Source organism: Dreissena polymorpha, chromosome 9 (genome assembly GCF_020536995.1).
Source record: "Dreissena polymorpha isolate Duluth1 chromosome 9, UMN_Dpol_1.0, whole genome shotgun sequence".
NCBI classification, from domain to species: domain Eukaryota; kingdom Metazoa; phylum Mollusca; class Bivalvia; order Myida; family Dreissenidae; genus Dreissena; species Dreissena polymorpha.
In genome coordinates this window covers 48,424,720-48,435,850 of record NC_068363.1, presented here as the reverse complement: position 1 = coordinate 48,435,850, position 11,131 = coordinate 48,424,720, and the positions used below count along the sequence as shown (strand labels likewise).

At 34.5% G+C, this 11,131-nt stretch overlaps 1 protein-coding gene across 1 annotated transcript in view; it reads right to left on the bottom strand.

The window, feature by feature from the left end:
* Positions 1–4,502: 4,502 nt before the first annotated feature.
* The window catches only part of LOC127844201 (GTP-binding protein RAD-like), a 72,830-nt gene continuing 66,201 nt past the window's right edge, over positions 4,503–11,131 (bottom strand). Inside the window, exons 2-4 of the mRNA XM_052374271.1 lie at positions 9,131–9,207; positions 6,443–6,626; positions 4,503–6,152 (exon numbers count right to left, since the gene is read on the bottom strand). Coding sequence (XP_052230231.1) covers positions 5,884–6,152; positions 6,443–6,626; positions 9,131–9,207 — 530 coding nt within the window. The 3' untranslated portion in view covers positions 4,503–5,883. The remainder of the gene's footprint in view (positions 6,153–6,442; positions 6,627–9,130; positions 9,208–11,131) is intronic.

Sequence of the window (11,131 nt, the reverse complement as noted above, 5' to 3'; positions counted from 1 at the left end):
CTACTAGAAAGCACTTGGTTCAATAATTATTACGTTTGTTGATTTTATTTTGCTTATCGAAAACTAACGGCGTACTTGTATATTTTTTATTAAGTGAGATAATTTCATTGCAGCATTACGTATAAATTGATAAAGTTTTAACATAACATTAATTTAATTATGTCGCTTTTTAGATTAAGAATATAACATTCATCATTCCGATGTTCATTGTTTGACGGGAACTGTCTAAAGCAATTATGAGTAGCAAAAGTGACTGGCAGGTGTTGGATATGTTTTATTTAATAAAATTAATAAACTTAGTATACTTTTATTTTAGGAATTCCTCGGGTGTGTCGAGTGTTATTGTACCAGTATACTGAATATCCATAAATAAAAATAGCTGTTCAATTATTATTCGATATTTCCTCGTAATCAGTTGTCCTGAATGTTTATCCAAGTGACAGAACACATACCCAATTAATCAAGTTTGACTGGCTCAATCAATCCGCTGCTGGGGGGACAAGCTTTCTTGAGACGCGAAGATTGTGTCCAATGTAGCGACAGCGTCATAAGGTACTGGCTGTAACGGAGACTTTTACAACCTGTGATTTTAAAAATAATCGAGACTCAGTTGTACGGGCTTATGTTTCCAGCAACCAGGACTCGGAGGACCAAGAAATTAAAGAATTGTGCGGGCTTCTTTGCTCGACAAGGATATTTATTGTACACGTGACCGGTAACCAAAAGTCATTAGGGCTTCTTTGCTCAATGATTTAATGACATCATCCTGCTGTATTTTAGTCACGCTTAGCCCCTCTAGTTGTGTCTTATAGTCACACTGTCCGTAAGGTTGACAGATGACCGGTAGCTGTGGAAGCCGACAGCCAGAGTGCAGAAATATCCTTTCACGTATCCTTTCAGTAAATAACAAACAGTGTCTTTATGTTGCCAAAAATTTGCTCATAATATCATTACAATTATTGTCTAAACCCTAGTTATATCAATTTATTACATAATATTTTACTTTTACTGTGTTTTGATATAGTAGCCGGTATTGTTTTATTGCTGAAGTTTCTTACAGCATTTTTATTTATATCAAACAATTTTAGATTAATAATCCTTTAATTAATGCTGCAATATAGTATCAATCACTCTTTTTTTTTACAATTTTATGTACATATATATGTTTTGTACAACGCCATTGAATATAATTATATAAATAGGCGTTTCATCAAATTAGCAAGTTTTAAGTTTTTAGTTGTAAAGGCTCTTCCCTTGACACGTTTTACATCTGAGCCGAGCTCTGTGGAAAGGGGTTTCAATGCATGTGCGTAAAGTGTCGTTCCAGATTAGCCAGCGCAGTCTGCACAGGCTAATCAAGCACGACACTTTCCGCCTTAAATAGATTTTTGCTAAGAAGAAACTTTCTTTAAACTAAAACATCATTAAAGCGGAAAATATTGTCCCTGATTAGCATGTGCGGACTGCACAGGCTAATCTGGGACGAGCCTCTTCGTAAATGCATTAGACCCCCTTTTCATAGAGCGAGGCTCATCTGTATTTTTTTGCATTTAATGGGAATTATGATCCTGTCGCTCCAATTTTACATTACCAACAATTAAAATATCAATACCGAGACACAAACGTCAAACTTTAAAAAAGCAATATACTTGACACGTATTTGTAATGACTTTATATATGTTTTGGGAAACTAGTAATTAACTGCTTATATCCGCAGAGCATTTTATTACAAACATTCACTTTTATTTAAAGTGCGTTCTACCTAAATGGGTAGAAAAGGTGCGGTCGGTATATAATCTAAAATATTTTCTTTTACAGATTTTCAGACGTTATTGCGACAAACTGACATCCCATAATAATAATAATAATAATAATAATAATAATAATAATAATAATAATAATAATAATAATAATCATTAATCGTCCTGAAAAAAATCAAGCGTTTGCGAATCTTTCAGTCGTCATCTTAGAAAACCGTTTATAAAAAACATGTGTTAAAATACACTCGTTTCATTAATTCGCTGAATTAATTTGCTTCAAGTTTATGCGGTTAAAAGCCACAAACTAACTCTTTATAATAATAGCACAGTAATCAATCTGCTCATGCTTGGGTCACAGTATAATGCGGTCATTTGCTTTGAAATCCCACGCTGTCACTGTATAATGCGGTCATTTGCTTTGAAATCCCACACTGTCACTGTATAATGCGGTCATTTGCTTTGAAATCCCACACTGTCACTGTATAATGCGGTCATTTGCTTTGAAATCTCACACTATGAGGAAGAAGTTCGTGGATAAATTGACGTCAACGAACCGCGTTGGACAATAATTGAGCGGCGTAGGCGAATCAAAAAGCAAACAACATATCCATGACACATGTTGTGGTCGATGAAATGTCACAAAGAAACATTACTGAAAATTGAAAAAATATCTGGTACAATATTACACATACTAGGTATTCGAGAACGACTTTTTGTACAATTATAAACTTAATGAATGCACATGTTTTCACGAAATAAGGCATTGTATCGTTATTATTGGAACTTGAAATAGTTATTTTTGTCTCATACAAGTGGAGTCTTCAGCTAGAGTTCTTTTCAAATGTACACGAATTATAAAGAGGAATTATGCTTTTGATACTTAGCACGAATCGTATGTCATACTAAAAAATATGTATACAAAGAGCTAAAGGCTAAGGCTCAAAGGCGCCCACCTGAGACCTCAAATAGCATAACTGTTTTAAGAAGGTATTGTTCACAAGGTTTCTAAATATACTTTAAAAAACAGTCCTAAAACCTTGTAGCCATGTTTTTGAACAAACTGAGCAAATTTTACTTTGAATCGGTCGAACAGTTCACATCTATAGTGTTCAATGGTTTAAGAAAAGCAAAACAAGTATGGCCTTATGTCGGCCATGTCATTCTCGTAGAAATCATAAAAACAAATGTGCAGCAAACCTATTAAAAATATTGTTCATACAAATGTGACTTCTATATTGTTCATAAGCTTTTCTTTTCTTTTACCGAGTGATCTAATTTTCGACCTTACGTGACCGAGTTTTGAACTCATCTGAGATATCATTGGGACAAATGGTATCACCATGTTTTACGGGCATTTAATGTGGTCCCTAAAGTTATTACAACCTTTGTCTTTAAATTGACCTTCATTTTAGCCTTACAAGATTTAGCTCTTATACCTGATTGATAAACAAATGGTCTAAGTTTCGTGAATATTGGGCAATAATGTAGATTCTAAAGTTTTGAAAAGCCTTTTCCCTTATTTGACCTTTTAACCTAGCTTTTGTTTCCACATTACCCAATTTTGAAATCGGTCGAGATATCATTTGCGAAATATTGTTTCAAAGTTTGATAGAAATCGGGCAAAAAATGTTGCATTTTGAGTGTTTACACACACACTTTTTCCTAAATGTGACCAAGGGATCTAGTTTTTAAAACCATGTGATCCAGTTTCGGAGTATGTCAATTTATCATTATGATAAATGTTTTCACAAGTTTAATCAATTTGGGCAAAATAAATGGCAGCTCTAAAGTATTCTCGTTGTTAGTTTGTTTATTACCAATTGACATAATTTCTGAGCACACATGACACCGTTACGAACTCGGCTGAGATATAATTTTGATAAATGTTATCAATTAATTAAATAAAGATTGGGATAGTGAAGACTTTAAGGTGGTTTCAAGCATTGTCATTTGATTTCATATGGTGACAGCTTTTTACACCACGTAACCAAGTTTCAAATTTGACCGATAAAACATAGGGACGAATATTGCGACCAAGTCTTATACAGATTTGGCAATAAAGAGTGACTGTGCACTTTTTTCTGATATTTGAGACAATGACCTAGCATTTGATACCCAGTTACCAAGTTTCAAATCATATAGAGATATTATATTGACAATGTTATGACCACGTTTCATTAATATTTTGCATTTAGTTTGGCCACCATGTAAATGTTACCAATGGACGACCTACGATTGACAATACACGAAGAAAGACGGGCGTCAGGAGATAAAAAAAGCACACGGTTTAGCTGAGGTGAGCTAAAGAGATTTTTAAGTTTTTTAAAACCAAAACGATCTCCTTCCAAAAAATAGCCATTAAAACAATAATGCGTTTTGTAACCAAACATGAAATTACATCTTTTACATAAGTATAATTGCATAATATTATAAGTGTACTTTGTTGTTATTGTAAATGATTTTGCCAACCTTTCAGTAAGCGCGTGGTATTTACATTTACGAAGATGTTGTGACACGTTTTTCGAATGCATGTCAACGTAAGTAGTTTGTCAATACCAGACCAAATCTAATCATAAATATGTCAGAAAAGTTTTGTTCAGAACCATAATAAATATTATGTTGTGCAAAAGTTTGTTCTATAGATTTTCTGCGTATGTAACACTATTCTTGAACATGTAGTTTGCATAAATAAGCCGTATATATTTATTTATGCAGTAGTATCCATTGCCAAATGTACACAAATATATTTAACAGAAGACAAAATAATCGGACCAAGAGGTACACAGTTTTGAAAAAGGACAAGCTTATGTCTCGGCAAAGACATATTCACAAAGTTCTTGTTTCAGGTTTACAAGGCATCCATAAATAAACGCATCTTTCTTCAACAAAGAAACGTATCTTTATTCAGCCAGCTTTTCTGTTTTCAATCAATACATATACCTGTTTTTAATAAATATACTTATATGTATTTAATAAATAAACTTATCAAATACATAAACTTAAATGTATTCAATAAAATAAACGTATTTTTTTCATAGGTACTCTTATCTGTATTCAATAAATAAACTTATCATTATTCGAAACTTGCCTGTTATTCTGTCTCGTACGCAACTCATTATTTTACTGTCATGAAACAATATTTATTTCCTTCCATAAAATGATGATGAGAATATATACATTTAGATTTGTTTCAAGTGTTTATTATTTAATGTGCATATGTACCATTGACCATGATATAACCAAACAAGGTCTTATAAACCTTGCTATATTAATATGTTTGCTCACAACAACATGTATATACACTATCCATATTTGAAAGTTTCAGTTTATTGGCAGAATCAGCTAATATAATATCTGAATCCCCTGAAACATTATTGCAACTCAACACAGTGTGTCGATACACTTTATGCAATATGACATGTCCTTTGATACTGTTGAAAATGGAAAATACATTTAAATAATGCTTTAGAATAATAATGTTATAGCACTTATTTCTTTTACTAGTGAAAACATTACGTACTATATTACTTATAGTGTACCCCCTGTGAGCAAGCGATTGCCCTATGTGATATTTGCTGTGGTAGGATACAGCTTTGTTCTTTATAGATCAGTAAATATCATTTGGTATTCCACTCTGTTGTTCACTTGTTAGTCACTTAAAGATACCCTGATGTGATATACAATTGCACTAAACATGTAAATAATCCATACTTCGTTCTTTTAACTTACATGATATAGAGCTGCATCAATACACGTTATGTGATATTTCCCATTGTTGTAATACACACATGTGCCATGGTTATCTTTAATACATTGACGTAGTATTCTATTTGCGTTTGACAAACTAAGACACACTGAAATAGCACTTCGTCAACACACTAACTTCACTAATTAAAGGCCTGGAGGTGTTCATTAAAGTGTTTGCACTTTGTCTGATTGAACATTTTGAGTATTTGCATGAAACTGTGCGAAACAGAACTTTGTTCCAATACAATTTACAGATACACAATTGCGATTGAATGTTATCTACGTGCATTTCAAGACGAATTATATATTCTATTTATTTACGTTGTTAAGTAACTGATTTCGTCTTCAAAAGCGAAACCGTTGGAATGTTCACATGTTATAGGTCATACAGGTTGTCACATGACAACGACTTCTGGCGGCTGAACAGTTTCTGCAGGACAGTCTTGGCACTTTGCAGCGAGCCGTGGCGATGCTTGAGACGCCCCTTCACAACCGCGCGGTCCGGCTGCTGCAGTATACGATCCGGATTGAGCTTGAGCCGTATCTGGGTCACGATGCCCGCCAACAGGTTGTCCACGTGGTGGTTAAGAGAGGCGGAGGTCTCTACGTACTTGCTGCTGTAGTAAGACGCGCATAGTCGAGCTTCTGGAAAGACATTAAGAGAAAATCTTGAGTTGAGACTGTGAGAAATTGGGAGTGTGGTGTATCTGTTTAAATATGTTTTATGACTGATATAGTTCAAGTTAAAATGTCCAAGCGTCTGGTATTTGTTAGAAAACATGTTTCAATACACATACAATATAGCTCAGTTTTTAGCTGCTTTATATGTTCAATTGATTATACAATTGGGTAACACTCTAAATTATTCAGTATGTGGTGGTGCGGCAAAATTTCTTAACAGGAAAACGCTCCGATCGTCATCCCTCCCTGCTTACCGTTCTTATCTACGGTCCGTTTGCGCACAAGGTCCGTCTTGTTGGCAACGAGGAATATGCTGCGATCAGTACAGACGTCGTTGCGCAGGTAACGCATCAGGTTGTTCGCATACTCGTATGTAGCCCTGTCCGCGATCGAAAACACGAGCACGTATGCGTCCACGTTGATGTCCTCTTCCGGGAACTGCAGACGTGAAACGTAAGAGTTTTATGCAGACGACATGCGTGTTTATGCAGAGGACATGTATGTTTTATGTTGACGACAAAACTGTGATTTATGCAGACGACATACGTGTGTTTTTATGCGGGTCACATGTGGTGTTTCTTTGCAGGCGACATACGATTGTGCTATATGCATACAAGAAACGCATTTTACTACTTATACCCATTACTACATCTAATTTTGCATATACTTAAAGAAAAACTACGACTTACACAGCTAAATTTAATAAGTATTTCTATCCCAAACATAATATTCCAAATTTTGTTCATCTGCTGACATGTATACGATATCTAGCTAAATAATTCAAAATTTACAGAATTATGTTGAAAAACATTCAAATTGACTAAACGCGAAACAAGTATTGAATAATATAACGTGTGCATTTACACCTTCAATAGACATTAAATTTACTTAAACTCGCGCCGGTTCGAGAATACTCTTAATATCTGCTATGTCAATAAGTTGTGTGTTTGCAATGTTTGAAATACTAAAACATTATCATAAGATAGACCAGGTTTTAGATATTGAAAACAGTTATTTAACATAATATGTTATTTGTGGTACAGTTCGTATCTCATTCTGACAAACTTTTCTTTTATTAACTCTTTATAACCCCCCCCCCCCCCACCTGCATTTTTCTTCAGCATGAGGTGTAAACATGGACAGTAATAATGTGGTGATATAAAAGTCATGATCAAACTTAATATGTTCAACAAAAACAACACTAAATAAAAAAGTACATTCGAAAAGTTCGAAAAAAAGTTAACACTAGCCGCCATCTCAAAATCATTCGTTAACCCTTCTGATGCATCGTCCTCGTTCACCTAGTTGGCAAATAGACTTGAGCATATTATACACATCTGGTATTTGGGCAATATTAATAACAAAATCAAATACAATAACACTTTGCAACAGATGGCACAAGGGCAGTAGACGGACAAGAACAACTTCAAAATCGGATGCAATAAGTTCGTGTAACGGGCAACACATCAGCGGTTAATGGACTTTAACAATCGCTTAATCAAATGCAAATACACAAGGTAAAGGTTTAAATCTCAGCATTTTATGAAGAACGTTTGTATATCGAATGAAATATCACTTTGTAAAAGGTGACAGACCGGCTGTAGATAGACAATACCAACTGCAAAATAAAATGCAAATCAGACAATAAAAAACTACATAAACAAGTGCAAAATACTGGTCACATGATGGAACATCGAATTGAAAAGAACAATAATAATCGCAAAAAATCAAATTAACGTAATAGTCGAGTGGCAAACGTTATAAAAGTACTCCAAGAGTACGTGTACGCATTTAAAAAAAAGGCTCAACCATAATATCAGCTATGATGTGAACATATTTTGTTATGAAATGCTTATATATCTATAGATCGGCCTCACTTCCAAATACAAGTACACCATGGACATTTTGTAACAGTACAACCGTTTCTATCGTAGGCGTTGGTTCCATTTAAATAGTTTCCGCGTTAACCTAAGTTCAAGTAGACGCCCAGAACAATCAATACGCAACTGGCACAACATGAATATTTAGTTAAGATTGACTACACTAAAGATTTAGATGACCTATTAGATTAATAACGATCTGTTTTTCTGAAATTGAAAGCATTGCGATAGCGGTACGTGACAGGAGTGTAATTTACCAGAAAAGTCGTCTTATTACTCGTCCGCGGTAACAACATTAATTCTCTTAAGCCAGTAAGAATACGTTTTCTAAAGAAATAAACATTTTATTTGAAAACAAGCAACACTTTTGTTAGAAAGGGTAACTACAGAATATATAAGTTCCCGTTCGTTGGCATGCGATGTGTGTTAGTTATAGCAATGTCATACAAATAAATTATAAACTCGATATAAGAAAAAAGTAGTTCACTCAAATGTGATATTGTCTATTTAAACATTTTATTAAGTTTTAAAATTAATCGTTCTTCACTTTTCAATCAACAACGATTTGCAGTTATACTTAGGAATATAATCACGACGGGAATAGTCACGCGTCAGTACGAACAATACATTTTGTTTTTACATACATTTATTTATTACGATAATGTGCACATTACATCCAGACTTACACATTTTGAGTCATATTTTTCCTTGTTTTATTGTAGAGTGATGTTCTCAGGTTGGATGACTTTTTTCTTAATTGTTAAAGACTAACTTTTCAACGCATGTTACGTGTACGCTCTTTGTATATAAAAAAAACTTCAACAAATGAATGAACATTCAGTTGACGGGTGCCCACTGACATTTCTTCGAAATATAAACTGTTACAATCGTCTTTAAAGAGATGGAAATTGTAAGGAGTGCACTTAAGGCTTATCGCACACGCCACCGAATAGACGATATGTTATTTATATAATTGCACAGTCATTTGATAAAAAAGAATACCTGGTCATCCGGGAAGTTGCAGAATTCCAACAAAGACAGCTATTTGATAAAATAGAATACCTGGTCATCCGGGAAGTTGCAGAATTCCAACAAAGACTCTTCTTCGTCCAACATGACTGAGACCGTGCTGTCTGAGGCTGAAAAGGACAGAATGACCAATAACGCTGAACAATAATAATCCACACTATATAAAATACTGAACAGGAGTTAAAAGTCGAGGGATGCAAATAATACAGAACCTGTGCTATATTTAAGACTGAACAAATTTGAATAACCTAGATGATACATGTATATATGGTACGGAACCCGCACTATATAAAAGACTGAACAGAAATAAATAGTTTACATGATATAGATAATCCAGACCCGTACTGTATAGAGGAATAGAGGACTGAAGAGAAGTGAATAGCCGACAAATGACGATACTACAGAATCCGTTCTATATAATAAACAAAACTGATCAGAAGTTAATATCTACATGGTAAAGATGATACATAGCCCGTACTGTATACAAGAATGAACAGGAATGAATAGCTTACATGTTACATATGATACAGAACCCGCACTTTTCGCAAGACTGAGCAGGAATAAATAACCGATATTAAATTGTAATACAGAAACCGTGCCGTATAATAGACTGAAAAGGAGTGTTAGTCGTACATTCTAGAACCCGCACTATTTAAAAGACTAGACAGAGTAAATAGCCAATATGATACAGCTGATAAATATACCGTCCGATATGCTTTAGATGGTACAGGATGCGTACTATAAACAAGAAATATCTGTAAAAAAAAGAAAGATATTCGGCGTGTGTCCTGGCCTTGAAAAAAGTTAACAAATACGTGTTTTTAATGAATTAAATTAAAAACAAAGGTTTTATTGTGTTGTTGATTTTTTAACTTGATAGTCGCATATCCACCGCATGAAGTGTGGTGGGTTACTAAGTGCACGTATAGGCAAACCACACATTAGCGTTTGTAGATAAATATTATACTGCGTGAGATCAAATCATATGTGTCCTCACACGGCTTATTTTGAGTTTATTTCTTCGCTATCGAAATATATAAAATGTTAATATTTAATTAACACGCAGATTTGTTTAATAACAATCAAATCAAACCATCATGCGAAAATGGGTCTTATGACGTTTCGGCAAGAGTAGCTCAGGCCCAGCCTGCGCAGGCTGATCAAGAGCTCAGCTGTACGTTTCAAAATCACGCAAGGGATCATGGTCGCATTAAGTATCCCCTTACAAAACTACGAGATAAGCAGGCTGTGCTATAGCAACGCTGGTCGCACATAGCATAAGGCCCATGTTCACATGATACGGGCGTTTAAAAAAACAAATTGCGTCTCGTAAATGGAACATCTAAGCACAAAACTTTTCGATTTATAATTTTAGTCAAACTGTATTATTTATAGCAAACTGGCAAATTTTGAAAGCCTATTCAAACTTTCAGAAACGATATCCAGACGGGCTGACCGAGTACGGTAATATCTGTGGTTAGATATTGAAACAATGCTCTTGTTCTCATGACACTACACTATTTCGGTAGTGTTAGTTTTCTCATCGTCAAAGCAATACAGTGTGATCAACTTTTATCGATTCTTCATTTTGTCTTCCCCTTACGATTTAGTACTGACCTTGAAATTCTGCGAGATGGATTTTATCGCGTAATTGTAACTGGGGAAAAATGTGTGTCTATGTGTCGTATAAACATGCCGAGTCACAAATTCCTTATATTGAACAATGTTACATCCTATACGCAGTACACCTACGCAGTGATGTGGCCAAAGTTCTGGGGGATTTCTCTCGAATCAGCCACGGAAATATTCGAATTTATTCCGGTTTTCACTTTTTATTTGATTTCATGCAAAGCATTAATATCTTGTGCGAAATTTTAATATACACGAAAATAGCCAAAATGCAAATTATTAATAAAGAATTTAAATCATGCAAATAACAATAATGTTTTAAACGACTATCGTCCCGTTGTGTTTAATTGCGACATTAATGTGGAGGAGCTTTATGTTCTTGACCGCGGAAGATATGTCTGGTAT